This window comes from Vicia villosa, linkage group LG6, assembly GCF_029867415.1.
Source record: "Vicia villosa cultivar HV-30 ecotype Madison, WI linkage group LG6, Vvil1.0, whole genome shotgun sequence".
NCBI classification, from domain to species: domain Eukaryota; kingdom Viridiplantae; phylum Streptophyta; class Magnoliopsida; order Fabales; family Fabaceae; genus Vicia; species Vicia villosa.
The window spans coordinates 73,519,117-73,538,218 of NC_081185.1; the positions used below are offsets into that span (position 1 = coordinate 73,519,117).

Sequence of the window (19,102 nt, forward strand, 5' to 3'; positions counted from 1 at the left end):
GTCGCCACCGTCTTTTATTTTATCCAAATTAATTAGAAAGGCTAAAAGAACAGGAAAAACCTTTTTAAGAAAACTGAGTTCGGGGGGGGGGGGGGTAATTCATGCAAAGGGAAGGTGTAAGGCACCCTTTGCATCCATGGTTTTCCATGGGCTCTTAATTGCTTTGCTCGTTTTGAAAAAGAAATGTAGAAGAAGAGAAAACGGACTTTAGCTCATAAATGAGCGTAGCCATTTTGAAGGTTTATGAGAAAGAATATGAAAAAAAATTTAGCCAGAGCAAGGCAATTAGGAGCAATTACCTTAGTATTTGAAAAAGAACGTTCTTTTAGCCTTTCAGGGTGAAAGGGTCTATCCATGCCATAAGAGGGCAGGAAGCCTTTCATTTGGAGGTTGAAGGGTCGTCGCAACGTCGTTCGCCATAAGACTGTCCCATGCCATAGAGAGGCAGGTAGTCTAAGGGAATGACCAGAATAGCCTTTCATAGGCAGCCAGAGGATACCTCAGCCTTTCGTAGGCAACTTCCAATGGTCGAGGTCATATTGGCGTATCGAAGGCAGCATCATTAAGGTCTTATGACCTTTGTATTTATTGAGGCAACATGGCTGAGGTATCCTCGTATTCGAGGGACATGGCTATTCTGCAAAAAATACAAGGCAACAAGGCAACATGCAACAGGCAGCAAAGAGGTTACCCCAAAAGTGTGTGTGGGTGCAACAATCATGTGATTAGATTAAGATATTCATCTTATAATTAGTTATTCTAGATTGATTACAAGCTTGCACTCCCTACGATTACTAACCACATCAATTAATATTAACAGCATAATTAAACAATAACGGGGAAAGGGAAAATGAAACCAGCGGGAGAAAGGGAGAATGAAACCAGCGGGAGAAATGGAGCAATAGGTATGAACAAGTAATAATTTAAATGAGATCAAGGTTTAGGGTTACCGACTATTCGAGCTTTGGCGGTTGGCAAACCCTGAAAAGGTGGGAACAATAAATAAAACGTAGATGAGTGCATTATCAACTCAAAAGTCAGATACGGTTAACCCTAATCAATAAAAAAAATAATGATAAAAGAAGAAGGGTAGAAACACTTAGCTTCGACTGATGAAGGTTGATGGACAAAGGTTTGCCTTGAGCATTGACCCTAATCATCTGAGAATTGGCAGAAAAATAAAAGGAGAAAGTAAGTGTAGGAGGAGTTCATTGACGGGGGAATCAAACCCTAAAAATAAAAGGCAGAAAAAATATTAAATAAGAAGAGATTAGAACTTAGCTTTGAATTTGACGTGGCACGTAGTCGGAATGTATTTGAAAAGTAACCCTGAAAAAAGCACAGAAAAAGGAATATTTTTCAGTGTATGAATGTTCTAACGACAAACCTCGCAAACCCTGATTTAGGGCACAAGTTAACCATGGTTAATAAAATCATAAACTAATTGAAATAATGCCAAAGTTAACGAAGGAACATCGAGAGTTCGAATCAATAGATCAGTTAAATAATTATTGATGTAGTCCTAATTATTTAATTGATAAAAAAAAGTTTATTTGAAACAATATTATTAATAAAATTGTAAATCGAACTCTCGATAAAATAAACAATTATAAAACTATTGTATATAAAAACTAAAATATTGAGTAAAAATAAATAAATAATTAGAAAAAGAAAGTAAAAGGAAAAATAGATAAAAGACAATTATGAAATAATAAAAGAAATTAGATAAGAGAAAAAGCAAGCTCAGCTTTGGTTGGATGTAGTGAGGTACTGATGGTCCATGGTAAGGTCCTTTAGTCCAGGGACGTCAGATCTTGGCAGCTTGTGATCTGGTGGTGGAGGCGTTGAGGCGCATGGTAAGCCATCAGGATGGAGACACATGGGAACCTGCAAGAAATACTTCGAAAAATAATATGTCGTACCCAGGAATCGAACCTGGGAAGCTGGACTGGAAGGGATACGCGCGCTACCATCTGAACTGGAAGATTCATCTGTTAGTGGAACGGGCCTCATATGATATGTATGAAAACAAGTTTCCTAATGCTGAAAAACGCACGTGGCTTTTTTAAATTTGAATCGAACCAACCATTGACTGCCACGCAGTCATCTTCCTCGTGGAGACCTGCTAAGAAACTTTTTACAGCACCTTTCACATATTAGCTATAAAAACGGGTACCTTTTACATCTGTTCAACGCAAAACATTCGTACGTGCTTAAAAAATCAAAAGAAAAACCATGGTTCGATTCCCTTAACCTTTGCGAACTCAGTCCCGGCCTCGATTTTGTCCAATTTCACCTGTAGCGAAAAAACCTAAACACAAACCCTAATGCACGTTCATGGTAAATCATGCTACAGCCACATAAACACACAAATAATTGTCCAGAAACGTTCGAAACTCCAATATGACTAAGAATATGCAAATGAATTTCATCAAGAATGCATAAATTATCGTATTCGAATTCAAAAAAAAAGAGTGACAAACCGTGGTGAATTGGTGATGATTTTAAACGCTTAAATCGCCGGTAATGATCTGGATAGCTTCAGGAAGTCCTTGGGAACGTATTAGAATCCAACAAAACCTTTGAATCCGCCTCTAGTCTCAAAAACGAATTTGACCTTTCTTGAAAAATTTTCACGAGTTCTTAGGGCTGCTATCCTTATGATTTCGTCTCCCTCTGCCTTGGACATGTTATGGTTATATATTAGAACCAATTAGGTCTACAAAAACTGACAAAATCTTCTTGAATCACAATATTAGAAAATTGGAGAAATTTGATTTCAAACTTTCTAAATTGGGTCCAATTCTCAATCTTTTTCACCAAATCATGGGGAGCAAGAAAATTAGACATATTTTTGGCATTTATGTGATTGAAATTGATTTGAAAATAAAGCCTAACCAAATCTCCCATATTTCCTTCAATTATCTTTATTTAAATAGCATTTTAAATGAATAAAAATTCACTAAAAATACTATAAATGTCAAATAATCGTGGGATTGGTCTTGGGCATTCTTGTTGACCTCATAAGCATGTTTGGATTATAAAAGGTCAGGCCCATTTGTAAAGATATCCATTTTGACCCTCATTTGTTTCACATTTTCCATCCAAAATCGACCAACTTTGATGAGGCATATCTCTCTCAATTTTTAAGATATGAGAGAGTTCTAGGACTTTTTGGAAACCTCAAGATGTCCTCTAAAAGACACTTTGGAACATATTTTGCATCTGAGAATTTTATCTTTAAGATATGACTCCTGACAAAAGATAGCTTTTTGCGATCTCCTAGAAGGACCTGTAATGTTTTGATCCATATCTCTCAGATGAAGCATTTTTAGACCTGGCATGTGAGAGATAAATTTGTAGAGAATTCAATTTCCTTCAAAATGAGCTTTGGATGGAAAATGTCTGATGTTACATGTAGGAGTGATGGATGGTCAAAGTTCAGTTGACTTTCTCCTATGAAAACCCTAATTTAGAAACTTTGGAATTGTTGATTTCTGATCTTTCCTTGATGAAACATGATCAATTATTGATCCAATGGTGAATGATACTTCAATATGAGGATGTCGATAAAAAATCAGGAATTTTGACTATACTTTGACCATGGTTGACTTTTAGGTCAACCCAGTCGACTGTTGACTTTCTGAACAATTGAGTGATCAATCCTTTGAGTTGAGACCAAAAACTTGTCATGGAGGTAATGTGAGACATCATAGATCATATGGAATGCCTTAGAGCCCTTGGTTCATTGATTTTCCTTCAGAACATTAAAACCCTAATTTCTTGAAACTTTGTTTAGGAGGGATGTTCTTTGAGCTTTGTACCTTGATTTGAATTTGGATAGGAGAAAAAGTATGGGCAAAATTTGGGGTATGACACTAACGCACGGTTTTCCAGACATCTACAGATGCAAATTGGATTTAGTCTAACGCACGACTCATCCTTCGACCTAACGCACGGTTTTCCAGACATCTACAGATGCAAATCGGATCTGATCTGACGTACGACACATCCTTCAGCCTAACACACGGTTTTCCAGACATCTGCTGGTGCAAACTAGACCCAGTCTAACGTACGACTCAACCTAAGTCTATTCCTCAGAAACGGCCTAACGTACGACGTATTCTAATTCTCAAGTCTATCAAACTGGATGGTATCTTTAAGCCTATCTCAATCATGCATCTTTTTCAAACACTTGGATGGCATCTCTAAGCCCATCTCCGACAACATCTGGATGGCATCTTTAAGCCCATCTCCGACAATGCTCTGCTTGGGTGGCATCTTTAAGCCCATCTCCAAAAAGTCCCTTCACCATCAACAAGGGCAAATTTCTTGGTATTATAGTGTTCAATCCTCTTCTACCTTCAGATTCCGACAGGCACACATGCCAATCTACATCTTCAGATATAAGAAGATTGAACAAGGGCAGCTGTCATACCCCAAAATTTTCCCTCCTGATTTTACTTCTACTGACTGAAACTTTGCATTCATGCGCATCTTTCCATTAAGACATTAACATATCTTTGCATTCATTCAAAAAGTATATGTGTTTATCATGCGCATTTTTATTCAGTTAATAATGACTTATGCATATTTTACTAATCTTTTTAAAATTTAAAATTTTATTCAATTTAAATTGAATTTTAAAAAGATAGTATTACTAATTCATATTATCTAGTTTTGTTATATTTTTTAGGTGAGGTGCAAACGCCAAAACAATTTTCAAGGTCCATTATCCATTTTTATAAAGCCCAAATAGGACATTAGAAAAACCTAAAGTTTTGTTATAAATAGGCTAACAATAAACCCTTATAGAGGAATTTTGGGAATCCCTCATCCGAACCCTGATTTTTTTCCTTTATCGTACAAATTCCATAAACCAACTTTTTTAACCTAGCTCCCATGTACTCCATCCATTACTGACTCATTCTTAGACTTCTCATGCGCCAACCCTTATCTTTGCTCTGCGCGAAAGATAACACCACAAAATTTTCACAAATTTCCTCACTGACATTCATGACTTTGTTGTTGTTTTGCAGGAAGTAGAAAAGAAAAAAAGAGATTTGATCGCCATTAATCTTGTAACTTTCTTTTGTGTTTCTGTCAAACGTGTTGCAGGTTACTGTAAAAAAGGGAAGTCGCAAGGCTATCAAAGAGAAGAAGCATGTCGAAATCTCAGGCTGAATCGCATAACGCAATCTCAACTTTTCCAAACACTGAAGCCATTCCTTCAAATCGCACCATTCCCGACTAGCAAAACCTCCGTCAAATAACCAGATTTGTGGATTCATGTTTCAAAACTATATTCACTCCAAATAAGAGACAAATTGTGTTTGCTCTTGTTGTTTTTGGTTCAGGTTCTCATCGAGACAGAGGAAGAAGTAGAGAACCGCTCGAAAACCACTTTGTCAATGACTGCGGAGCTCCGTCCATCGCCTCCCGTAATCAACCTTCAAGAATGATCCAAAAGATTCATCACACAAAACGTAATCTCGATTTCACACCATCACCAATGTAACACGGTGAACTGACTTTTTGTATTTGAAAATGTCGCGGTTAAGCAAGAGTCGCCACCGACTTTTATTTTATCTAAACAAGTTAGAAAGGCTAAAAGAAACAGAAAAAACCTTTTAGATAAAACAGGGTTCGGGGGGTAATTTATGCAAAGGGAAGGTGTAAGGCACCCTTTGCATCCATGGTTATCCATGGGCTCTTAATTGCTTTGCTCTTTAGTTTCAGAAATGTAGAAAAAGTGAATATGGACTTTAGCTCGTAAATGAGCGTAGCCATTTTGAAGATTTATGAGAAAGAATATGAGAAAACGGTTTTAGCTAGAGCAAGGCAATTAGGAGCAATTACCTTAAAGTTAGATGATAGATTTCTTTTAGCCTTTCGGGATGAAAGGGTCTATCCATGCCATGAGAGGGCAGGAAGCCTTTCGTTTGGATGTAAACGGGTCATCGAGATATCGTTCGCCTTAAGACTGTCCCATGCCATAGGAAGGCAGGTAGTTAGAAGGGAAGGATTCAGAATAGCCTTTCATAGGCAGCCAGAGGATACCTCAACCTTTCGTAGGCAACATTCGAGGGTCGAAGTCATATTCGTGTACTGACAGCAGCATCATTTTTGGGACTTATGACTTTTATTTGTATCGAGGAAACAGAGTTGAGGTATCCTCGAATTCGAGGGACATGGCTATTCTGCAAAAAAACAAAGGCAACAGGCAACAGGCAACAGGCAACAGGCAACAAGGCAACAGGCAACAAGGCAACAGAGAGATTACCCCAAAAGAGTGCGTGGGTGCAGCAATCACGTGATTATATTCAATTATATTATCTTGTAAATTTAAAATGATTCTAATTCAATTCAGAGTTGCACTCCCTAAAATTACTAACCACAGCAACTAATATTAGCAATTAAAGTAACAATAACGGGGAAGGGAAATTGCAACCAGCGGAGGAGAGGGGAATTGAAACCGGCGGGATAAAATAAAGCAAATAGATTTGAAACAAGTAATAATTGAGGTCAGGGTTTAGGGTTACCGATATTTGACGCTTTGGCAATTGACAAACCCTGAAAAGGTGGGAAAAATGGCAAACAAAAATAGGGTGAGTGCATTATCAATTCAGCCATAAACAGGGTTAACCCTAATCAGTAAAAGTAAAAATACGAGAAAGGGAAAGAATACTTAGCTTCAATTGACGAAAGTTGATAAGAAAAGGTTTGCCTCGAGCCTTAAGCATTGACCCTGACCATCAGAGAATTGGCAAAGAAAAAGGAAAGGAATGAATGTAGGAGAAATTCTATGTGCGAGGAAATTAAACCCTAATTAAACAAAATAAAAGGTAAATAATATTAATAAAAAAAGGGTTTAGAACTTAGCTTCGTTCTTTTGACGTGGCGCATAGTCGGAGCGTATTCGAGAAGTGAACCTGAAAAAGGCATAGAAAAACAGATATTTTTAGTGTAGGGAACGATCGTTGAAAACCCTGATTAGGGTATAAATTGAAAAGAAAAAGAAAATAATTTAATTAATTATTGGTCTGACGACCTAATTAATTAAATCGGGTCGAGAAAATAAAATCGAGCATGAAATATATTTTTACGAATAAAAACAAAATATATATGAATTTTTGAAATAATATACATAATTAAATATATAAATAAAATAAGAAAAAGAAAATAAATATAATTAAAATAAATATATAAAATATATAATATCTAATTAAGAAAATAAAATTAATATAAATAAATATAACTAAATATAATAAAACATTTTAATTATACAAATAAGTATATTATATAAAATATATAAAGTAAACAAAAAAATAAATATATTATATATATAAAAAGTTTTTTAAAAATATATATATAAACTTAATATTAGAAAAGAAAAAGAAATAAATTGATATATATATATATATATATATATATATATATATATATATATATATAATAAAATTATGTTATATAATTAAAAATAAAAAAATTTGGAAAATACTTAGTGTAATACGGTGAACTGACTTTTATAATTGAAAATGTACGGTAAGCAAGAGTCGACACCGACTTTTATTTTATCCAAATATTAGAAAGGCTAAAAGAACAGAAAAAAACCTTTTTAAAGAAAACGGGTTCGGGGGGTAATTATGCAAAGGGAAGGTGTAAGGCACCCTTTGCATCCATGGTTTTCCATGGACTCTTAATTGCTTTGCTCGTTTTCGAAACAAAAAGTTTTAGAAATGTAGAAGAAGAAGAAGAAAAGTGGACTTTAGCTCGTAAATGAGCGTAGCTATTTTTGAAGAATTATGAGAAAGAATATAGAAAAAGGTTTTAGAGCAAGGCAAAGTAATTAGGGGCAATTACCTTATAGTTTGAAAAGGAGGTTCTTTTAGCCTTTCAGGGTGAAAGGGTCTATCCTTGCCATAAGAGGGCAGGAAGCCTTTCATTTGGAGGTTAAAGGGTCGTCGCAATGTCGTTCACCATAAGACTGACCCATGCCATAGAGAGGCAGGTAGTCTAAGGGAATGACCAGAATAGCCTTTTCGTAGGCAGCCAGAAGATACCTCAGCCTTTTTCGTAGGCAACTTCCGAGGATCAAGGTCATGTTAGTGTATCGAAGGCAGCATCATTAGGGTCGCATGACATTTTTATCGAGGCAGCATTGCTGAGGTATCCTCATATTCGAGGGACATGGCTATTCTGCAAAAAATACACAAGGCAACAGGCAACAGGCAACAGGCAACAGGCAACAAGCAACAAGGCAACAGAGAGGTTACCCCAAAAGTGTGCGTGGGTGCAACAATCACGTGGTTAATTCGATTAAATTATCTTGTAATTAAATCATTCTAATTCAATTAACAAGACTTGCACTCCCTATGATTACTAACCACGCAGTTTAATATAAAGCAATAACAATAGCAATACGGGGAAGGGGAAAATGAAACCAGCAGATCCCTAATAGGGTTTGGCATAAGTAATAATAAAAGACAGAAAATATCAGGGTTAGGGTTTAGGGTTACCAATACGCGTAGCTTTGGCAGTCGGCAAACCCTGAAAATTGGACAAGAAAGAATAAACAAAAGGGGGTGAGTGCATTATCGGTTCGGAGGCAAACGACATTAACCCTAAAAATAAAAGAATGAAGAAATTAAAAGTAAATAAATAAAATAATGAAAGAAAAAACACTTAGCTTTGCATTTGATCTGATATGGTTGGAGGTCGGAAGATGTCTCAGAGGTAACCCTGAAAAATGGAAAAGGCATAGAAGAAGTGAATGTATGCACAGTTCAAGAATGATGAACCCTAATAAAAGGAAACCAAATAGACTTTTAAGAGATAAATAGGGTACTTAGCTTTGAGTCTTGATCGGGCGCGTTGTCGGAAGATACTTTAAGAGTAACCCTGAAAAGGCATAAACGAAAAACATTCAGTGTAGGGCATGATCTTCGTAAACCCTGATTAGGGTACGAATTTAAATAAGAAAATGCACACGATTTAATTAATTATTGGTCTCGCGACCTAATTAATTAAGTCGGGATAAAAAAAATAAAATCGAGTGCGAAAATATTTTTTATGAATTTTCATGGATTTTTATGAATTTTTTATGATTTAAATAATTAAATATGAATTATGTGAAAATAAGATAATTAGATAAAATATATAATTAAAAAGAATATATAAATAATTAAATAATATTATTATATAAATATGTATAATTATGTAATCAAATATTAAATATATAATCAAGGTTTACTTACTCGGAAAGCCAAAACTCCAAGCACGAAGATTTGAAGTTCAACTTCGGATTACCATGCAGTGCGCGTACCCACTCGTCCCACGCATGCATGAGATTCCAAGGATAATCCAGTCTTGATAGGAATACTATGGTTCCTAACAACCAACTCAACTGCGATCATCCTACTGACGTCCTAGATAGATCTTAGTTCTTACTCGCCTGAACGCCCAACGCCAAGCGTAGTTCTATGGCTTCACTCGGGGTCAGACAAACAACATCTAACAAGAACTTAGGTCACTGCATTTCACGCTTCTGCATCATTTCATATTCCATCTAGCGTAGTTCTAGAACTTAAATACAAAATGATAAGAACGGAAATGCATGCCCTCTTCCACCGACAAGGTATTCAAGCTTCGCCAATCTTAAGTTACCACACTCATACATTCCACAAACATCTACTAGGTAACTACTCTCGCTTAGGGTACTTCAAGTTGGATCAGGATCTAATACTTAATCCACCCAATTATTGTCCGTACCAGCGCAATCAGAAAGGTCTAACTCTTCTGTCCGCATTTCCAGAGGCCATTTTGTCCTATCAGCTCACCCGTCACACTTAACACCGGCAGTATCATCAGTACTGAATCCTACTAATTCACAGCTCAACACTTTCGGAGAATCTCCCTTACAAGGCTCCTACTCAATCCTATTTGGATTTCCCTTGCTATTACCAAGACTTAGAGAAGGTTTCACTTCGTCCAATCAAAATCCTGGGGGTTTTAGCTGCCTCAAACCACACCTTGACAGTTTGGGTATCACTACTTCGTGTCGAACGCTCTCCTTAATCTTGATGACTCCAATATCATCCACTTAAAACGTCCAACAATTCATTACTCATCCCACTCCAACAACTTAGGTTCACAACCTTGCAGGTCTTACGAGTCCTCGTGGCGGCTCTGTCGTAATCCTACTGTCTCGCACTCAGTCGATGAGTTGATCAAGTTCAACAACTGAATGAGATATCAGTAAAATCAGACCGGCAACACACACATGTGAGGAGGAAAGGAATTGCTAGTGATGTCTCATGGCTCGGCCGAGAATCGACCTGCTCTGATACCAACTGTAACACCCCATACATAACTGACTAGTATATTATGCATGAAACGTTAAAATTGATATTGAGTACATACAAAAGCTATAGTTATATAAAAATCCATATAAAATACAACATGACTTTCTACTAAGAAGCATAATACATGAGTCTTCAATGGATCTTGCACAGCGGAATGTCAAAACCAACGAGGTCTTCGAGCCAACACCACTTCCAAGTCTCCAGTCCAAACCTATTACTGACCAAACGCTACTAACTGCACCTGAAAAAAATATAAGTTGATTGGGGTGAGAATACTAAATCTCAGTGAGTCCTCCTATCCTATGGGTCCACTCGGTTCTACAGGGTACATGCATCAACAAAACCGAATCCACCATTGATCAGGGGTTCAACCTCACGTCCGGTACAAGTACGGAGCAAACACATGAATCGTCCACCATAGGAGTCATCATATCACAAGTACACAAATAGTACAACAAACACGTATGCAGACCCATACCCATGTACGGGGAATCCAGAAGTGGTAACAACCAAACTACCAAGGCTGCACGCACACCCTCGGTGGGTTCACCCATGCCTATTTGTCAAGAGACTTGCACAAGCACCCTGCAAGAGTGATTAAATGGGTTCGCACAAGCCTACTTGGCTGCGAGATGACCTTGCCTAAGAGGCGACACCGTCCCATTAACCATCTGTACGCACGTGGTGTTAACAGCAAGTGCAACACGCCGTCTCGACGCATGAGCCCATCCGGGTAGGAACCTAATAATGTAGCCTACATGGCATCACTAGAGATGGTTTACCTGTTATGCGTAGGCTTACTTAGCCGCATAACGCCATCATACCGAGCACGCGAGTGTGTACACAGCAAGTGAGTAAAATGCCTCCAGACCCTCACAAGCACACTGCAACGGTAGTTCAGGTGTGTTAATCATACCAAGAATGCCAATGTGTTAACAGCAAGTGAGTAAAACCCTGTACGAAAACTCACGAGCACATCGCAATGGTATTTGGAAACTAGTCCATATACAATGGTGCCTTACCACCTAGTAGTGGCCCACTTCGATTCTAGCATACCACACGCATAACAAGGGTCAGTCACACAATACAATCAATCCCGAATGTTTAACCGAAACAATGGGAATTAATGATCATTATCACACAAAGCATCATGCCACAAACAAGCAACCATCTCCGAACGTCAATCGAACGGACGAATAAACATAATATGATCATCATAAAGCATATCAATATAATGCATTAATTAATGATCCGCACATTAAGAATCAACACATCCATGATCATTGACAGCATTAACATGTTCAAATATAATTTAAACAAGTCTCACACGACTAAGGAGGCGTTCGGTTCTCTATTCGGAACGGAACTGCTCTCGGGGGAGTTAGTAACGTAAAATCCCGCCCGACGAGGCACACTAAGTGGGGTTCCAATATTATTAAATCAAACATTCTGATTTGGGGATCAATTTTATTAGATAGTACATGTTACTAGCTTTCCAACGATATAAAGTTTGCGCGAAACGGACTTACGACGCAAAAGTTATGAATTTCCGAACTTTTGGGAAAATCTGCCCAACAGCAATGTAACGGGTTACATGAATCATGTAACCGGTTACATCACTGTAAAACTGCGTTTTTCACCCTTTTTCACACATGTAACCGGTTACATCAACCATGTAACCGGTTACATCGCTGACAGACCCAAAAATTCTGCATTTCAAGAGTTCTAAACCAGTGCCAAACCTATCCAATTACTTCTAAGTATCACAATTGATCCCAAACGAATTTTTTTAACATGCATATATATAGAATCATCAACATGCAACATGTACTCATTAATTAAACAAATTGATCACATGCAATTATGGATTATCACTCAAACCCCAATTCCCAACATAAACCCTTGCATACAAATTCCCCAAGGTATCTAACTAAGGACTCACCTTGGATTAATAGAGGTTGAGATGGTGCTCTTGCTACTATTGCATCTCCCTCTTGCCCAAACTTCCATCTCCATTAACAAGAAATTCGTAGCTCACCTTCATACACATTCAGCATGCATGTCCCAACTTCAAACTCGTTTTTCTCCTTCAAAACAGAAGCTATAAATGCGAACCATAGGTGCAAATCGAAGAGAAATTCGTTAGCTTTCCAATGGGACCAGAATCGTTACGATCGGAGTTACGAGTTGAGAGATATACCTGATTTAGTGAAGGCTGTTCTTAGGGTGCGAAAATGGAATTGATGAACATAACTTCCTCCTTTCTCTCTTGCTCCAAATTCTGAATTGTGAAACAAAAATGAATAGCATGCACCCAAACAAGGCCTTATATCATGCAACATTACTCAAGGTCCATTATGCCCTCAAACTAAGTGATAATTACCATCATGCCATTAGTTGAATTCTAACTAAACTCTTTCCATTCTAACTACTTCCCTTCCTAATGCATAATTAATCCATAATTCTCTCTTAGTACTTCATAATCGTACTCAGGTAAATAGGGATGTTACAAAAATAATTAAATAAACTAAACAAAAAAAATATAATAATATATATAATTAGTTTACTATTATAAAAAAAAGATTTAGATTAATATTAAAATAAAATTAAAAGGCTGTATAATTAAAATTAGGAAAAAATTGCAAAAAGACTTATCTTGATCTGGTGTGACGCGTGCATAGGAGTATGGTGGACTGGCACCTTGTCATGCATTAGATCTGATTTGGAACCGATCCTAGGGCTGAAATCTGGGCATGTATGGTGAACCCTAGCAATTGTGGCACATGGGATCTGCAGAGAGAATTGTTGAAAAAATATGCAAGGGCCAGGGTTCGAACCCTGGACCCTTGGGTGAACAATCAGGCGCGTTACCAACCAACCAGAGGCATTTACCTGCTTATCCAATGCCTTCAATAGATTATAACAAACACCACGTGAATAAGAAAAAGTTTTGCGCGCGTTTTTCGAATGAACCAATGGCATGACGACAGCGCATCATCTTCAACCTTGGTTTTCATCAAAGAACCAGACCTTTAGCCACGGTTTTCCTTGTTCCGTTGCTATATGACCTGCACCTGCGAATACCAACAGAAGCAACAAAAAATACTTCGCGACCCCATGGACATGATCGTCCAGGTCTCACGATTCCAATGGTAACAATATATAAACCTAATTTTCCCTAAACAGAGAATCCCTAATTCAAGCTTTCTAGGTTAACAATGGCAGATTCACGCACCTGCATCTAAACACAACCAAACTATCCAGAAACGTTCCTTACACTTATACAATCATAATTATGCAATTTAATTTCATGAATGATGTGTGTATTATGCAAATCGAAGAAATTTAAAAGTGGACAAACCGTGAGTGATTTCGACCGGTTCTGAGGGAGTTTCTTGTGTATGAGGATTGGAATTCCTTCAATGAATACCAAGGAACGTTTTGCAATCAACAAGAACACTTGAATTGTCCTCTAATCCAGAATTGATGTTTGAGTTTTTTGCCTTTTTGCAACTCGGGTTTTAGGGCTCTCTAGCTGCAGAATTTGTAACCCTTGCCTCTAGACTTGTTAGGTACTTATAAGAGAAGGATTTAGGTTAATAAAATTGGCCAAAATCTCTTTGAATCTTTGTTTTCAATTCTTGGAAAATTTGATTGAAAATTTGCCCAAACTCAATCTTTTCTTCACCAATTGGTCTTGCACGAATTTTAAGTGAATATTGGAATATTTTGGTGATTAATGATGATTGAAATTGAAGGAAAATTAAATCTTTCATTATTCTTCATATTTTATATAATTAAATCATGATTAAAATCATAAATAATTAATAAAGATTATGAAAAATAAAAAATCCTTTTATTTATCTCGTGGATGGGCTTGTGATGAGGATAGAACAAAAAGAATGCAAGCCCATTTAGAAATATTTTGAGTTTTAGGCTTTTTCCTCTTGTACACCCTTTGAAAAATAGGTGAACTTGTACCCCATGCCATTTCCTCATATCTCAATATTTTTTCAAGCTTGTGGACTTTTTGGAAACCTTAGAGAGTCCTCTAACCAGTGTCTTTGGTCTCATATCAAAATGATTTTCCATGCTTATTTTATGTCCTTTTGTAAAAAAGTGTCTTTTTGTTGATTTTTGAGAAGGACCTATAATGTTTTGGTCCATACCTCTCAAATGAAGCATTTTTAGACTTGGCATGTGATACACAATTTTGTAGAGAATCAAATTTCCTTTAAAATGAGCGTTGGATGGAAAATTTTGGATGTTCCATGTGAGAGTTATGGTTGGTCAAAGTTCAGTTGACTTTTCCTATACAAAACTCTAATTTAGAAACTTTTTGATTTGTTGATTTTTGATCTTTCCTTGATGAACCATGATCAATTCTTGATCAAATGGTGAATGATACTTCAATATGAGGATCTTGACAAAGAATCAGGAGATTTGACTTTACTTTGACCACAATTGACTTTTTAGGTCAAGATAGTCGACTGTTGACTTTCTGAACAAATGAATGACCATTCCTTTGAATTGAGCCTTGGTACTTGTCATAGAGATAATGTGAGATCTATTGGGCCGTATGAGGTGCCTTGGAGCAATTGATTCACTGATTTTCTTTTGACTGAGCCAAACCCTAGTTCAGAGCCTTTGTATAGGAGAAAGTGTCTATGAGCTTTATGTACTGATTTGTATTGGAATGAGGAAAAATGTGTGGGCAAGTTTTGGGGTATGACAGCTGCCCCTGTTCAATTATCTTAAACCTGAAGATGTAGAATGGTTTGTATGCCAGTCGGTATCTGAAGGTGGAAGATGATTGAACACTAGAATACCAAGAAATTTTCCTTTGTCGGGGATGGGCTTGAGGATGCCATCCAGTAAATCATGCATTAGATTATGTTTGGAGTGTTTGAGAAGTAGTTGTTTGATCGTTGATCGTTACGGAACTACTTTTAGTTTTTGAAAAGTTGGTTGTTTAAGGAATCGTCCGAGATATCGACTTAAATCTGAAGATAGATTGTTAAGGAACCGTCCAAGGTATCGACTTAACTCTGAATATAGGTGGTTAAGGAACTGTCCAAGGTATCGACTTAACTCTAAAGGTGGATCATTAAGGAACCGTCCAAGGTATCGACTTAACTCCAAAGATAGATCATTAAGGAACCGTCAATGGTGTCGACTTAGATCTGATGGTAGATTGTTAAGGAACCGTCCAAGGTATCGACTTAACTCTGAAGGTGGATCATTAAGGAACCGTCCAAGGTATCGACTTAACTCCAAAGGTAGATCATTAAGGAACCGTCAAAGGTATCGACTTAGATCTGAAGATAGATAATGTTTATTTTTGACTGCAGTAGTAACCTGAAAAAGGTAAAGTTAGTTTTCTTTATGCCATGTCATGATGCATGCAATGTGTCTGTGTGACGGGATTCTCAAAATAAATGAGAACCTCGCATGTTATGTATGCACTTGTCGCGATGTTTTATATATTATGTATGAACGTGTATGCAATTGTATGAATATGTTTATGACATGTTGTCTTGATTTGAGGAAATAAATCTCTGTATCCTTAAAGATGCTCAGCTGTGGATTTATGGTTTCTGCTTGGGGATGATCAGTAATTTGATGTACCCTGATTTAGAGATATTGATAAACCATGTTGAAGAAGAGCAACATGTTGGATGACCAGTGGTGTTGGAGATGTAAGCTCTGTTGGGGAGCCCTTGTCTTCGTTGAGACGAGAACTTTTGAAGATATCTTCCTGATGATTACTTTGTGGGGATATGATCTTCTGGCTCTGTGGGGATTCCTTCAGATTTGAAAGAAGGACTTCTGGGTTACTTTAGACATTGTCTCCTCGCCTTTCCTACCTAATGATCTAATAGATATTTTTACGAAAGCAAAGATAAATGATAATCATGTTCATATGCATATGTTCGTTCCAAGTTAACATTGGACGTTTGCGTATTCGAGAAAGAAATGAAAAATTTGAAGTAAAGAAAGTAACTTGTATTAAGAAAAGCCATGAATAGGCAGAATAGAGAACATTGTGTGTTTTTGAAAAAAGTACAGAATAAAAACAAAGGAAAAATAGCTATGTAGAAAACAATCCTATTGAGTTTCAATTCTGCTATTGCTATTATGTCTTCGAGCATCTCATCCCATGCTTGTTGGAGAAAGATGATTGAATTGTTCTGAGCCCTTTAAACTTGATTGATGAGAGATATGAACGAGACATAGTCGTACGCTTTGATCCTTAACTTTTGCCTAGGCTGCCTTTTCAGGTTTTCAGCCTACCAGGATACCCTTTTTTGCCCAAGTCGCCCTTTCGGGTTTTCAACTTGACGGGTGTACATTTTTTTTATATATATCCCTAACTTTTGCCCAAACCCTTTTGGTTTGTCGGGATGCCCTTATTTTTGCCTAGGTACGTCGACCTAGCGGGTCTTTTTTATGCGTAGTATTTTTTGACTATGTCAGCGTTTACGGGATGCGGAAAGTCTTCGCCATCCATGGTAGTGAGTATCATTGCTCCTCCAGAGAATATTTTCTTGATTACGAATGGTCCTTCATACGTGGGCGTCCACTTGCCCCTAGGATCTCCTTGTGGTAGAATAATCCTCTTTATAACCAAGTCACCAGTCTGATAAGCTTGTTGTTTGACTCTTTTGTTAAATGCCTTGATCATACGCTTCTGATATAATTGTCCATGACAAACAGCCGCGAGCCTCTTTTCGTCAATCAGGTTTATCTGATCTAGTCGAGTCTGAATCCATTTGTCTTCGTCTAGCTCTGCCTCTTTCATGATCCTTAAAGATGGAATCTGAACTTCGATCGGTAACACAGCTTCCATACCATAGACTAGTGAGAACGGGGTTGCCCCAGTTGATGTACGTGCGGAGGTACGGTAACCATGAAGAGCAAATGGTAACATCTCGTGCCAATCCTTGTAAGTCACAGTCATTTTCTGCACAATCTTCTTGATATTCTTGTTGGCGGCCTCCACAGCGCCATTCATCTTTGGTCTATAAGGAGGAGAGTTATGGTGTTTGATATTGAATTGTGTGCAGAGCTCAGTAATCATCTTATTGTTCAAATTGGTACCATTATCAGTGATAATCCTTTCGGGGATGCCATATCGATAGATGAGATTGTGTTTAATGAATCGAGCCACCACATTCTTAGTTACGGAAGCAAAGGAAGCAGCTTCTACCCATTTGGTGAAGTAATCAATGGCTACTAGGATGAAACGATGTCCATTGGAGGCAGTAGGTTTGATTTCTCCGATCATATCAATGCCCTACATTGCAAAAGGCCAAGGAGCAGTCAGAACATTCAGAGGAACAGGAGGCACATGTACTTTGTCGGCGTATATCTGGCATTTGTGACATGTTCTAGAATGTTGGTGACAGTCAGCTTCCATAGTGGACCAGTAGTATCCGGCTCTTAGAATCTTTTTGGCCATAGTATGTCCACTAGAATGAGTTCCAAAGGTACCATCATGCAGGTCTTCCATGATCTCTTCAGCTTCCTTCTTGTTCACACAACGAAGCAGGGTTGAATCATGATTGCGTTTGTATAAGGTTCCATTGCTTAAGAAGAACTTGGATGCGAACCTTCTTAAGAACTTCTTGTCATTGATAGATGCCCCTTCAGGGTATTCTTGAGTCTCGAGGTATCTTTTTACTTCGTGAAACCACGGCTTTTCTTCGACCTCATCAGTAACTATCTCGTAACAGTGTGCAGGTTCGTCATGTCTTCTTATGGTAACTACAGGAGCCTCATTATCCCATCTGACTTTGAACATGGATGACATAGTAGCCAACGCATCAGCTAGTTGGTTCTCTTCTCGGGGAATATGTTCAAAAGTAATCTCTTCGAAATATGTAATTAAGGACAACACCAATTCTTTATAAGGCATGAGATTAGGATGCTTCGTGTCCCATTCTCCTCTGACTTGACTGATGACTAAGGCGGAGTCCCCATATACTTCTAGGAATTTGATCCTCAGGTCGATAGCAGCTCGGAGTCCTAAAATACACGCTTCATACTCAGCCATATTGTTGGTACAATCGAAACATAACCTTGCGGTGAATGGAGTGTGTCCACCTTTAGGAGAGATAATCACTGCGCCAATACCATTACCAGGTGCATTTGAAGCTCCATCGAAAACCATAGTCCATCAGGATCCAGGTTCAGGTCCTTCATCCGGACCAGGCTCTTCACAATCAGTAACAAACATAACATCTTCATCTGGAAATTCAAAAATCATGGATTGATAGTCGTCCACAGCTTGTTGTGCCAAATGATCCGCCACTACGCTTCCTTTGATTGCTTTTTGAGTCGTATATTGGATGTCATACTTGGTTAATATCATTTGCCATCTCGCTATTCGTCCAGAGAGAGCGGGCTTTTCGAACACGTATTTGATAGGATCCATTCTAGAGATCAATAAAGTGGTATGGTTCAGCATATACTGTCTTAGTCGGCGAGTAGCCCATGCCAAAGCACAGCAAGTTTTCTCGAGCAGTGAGTATCTTGTTTCATAGTCGGTAAACTTTTTGCTAAGGTAGTATATTGCATGCTCTTTTCGACCAGACTCGTCATGTTGCCCCAGTACGCACCCCATTGAGTTCTCTAGCACGGTTAAGTACATAATTAGAGGTCTTCCTTCAACAGGTGGTATCATAATCGGAGGTTCTTGCAGGTATTCTTTTATTTTGTCAAAAGCTTCTTGACAT

At 37.8% G+C, this 19,102-nt stretch overlaps 1 protein-coding gene across 1 annotated transcript; it reads right to left on the bottom strand.

Moving 5' to 3' along the window:
• Nucleotides 1-5,353: 5,353 nt before the first annotated feature.
• LOC131613868 (uncharacterized) lies at nt 5,354-18,537 on the bottom strand. Its single transcript, XM_058885507.1, has 2 exons — nt 18,059-18,537; nt 5,354-5,450 (listed from the first exon to the last, which is right to left on the bottom strand). Exons 1-2 carry the CDS (start codon nt 18,535-18,537, stop codon nt 5,354-5,356), a joined length of 576 nt encoding a protein of 191 aa, XP_058741490.1.
• Between the last annotated feature and the right edge of the window lie 565 nt (nt 18,538-19,102).

Bases quoted from the DNA above. Each gene is read 5' to 3' on its own strand.
- LOC131613868 (XM_058885507.1), bottom strand. From the start codon at position 18,537: ATGGTTTTCGATGGAGCTTCAAATGCACCTGGTAATGGTATTGGCGCA. The intron at 5,451-18,058 runs GTTTCACGAAGT...TCATTCTTGAAG, and splicing joins GAGGTCGAAGAAAAGCCGTG to GTTGATTACGGGAGGCGATG.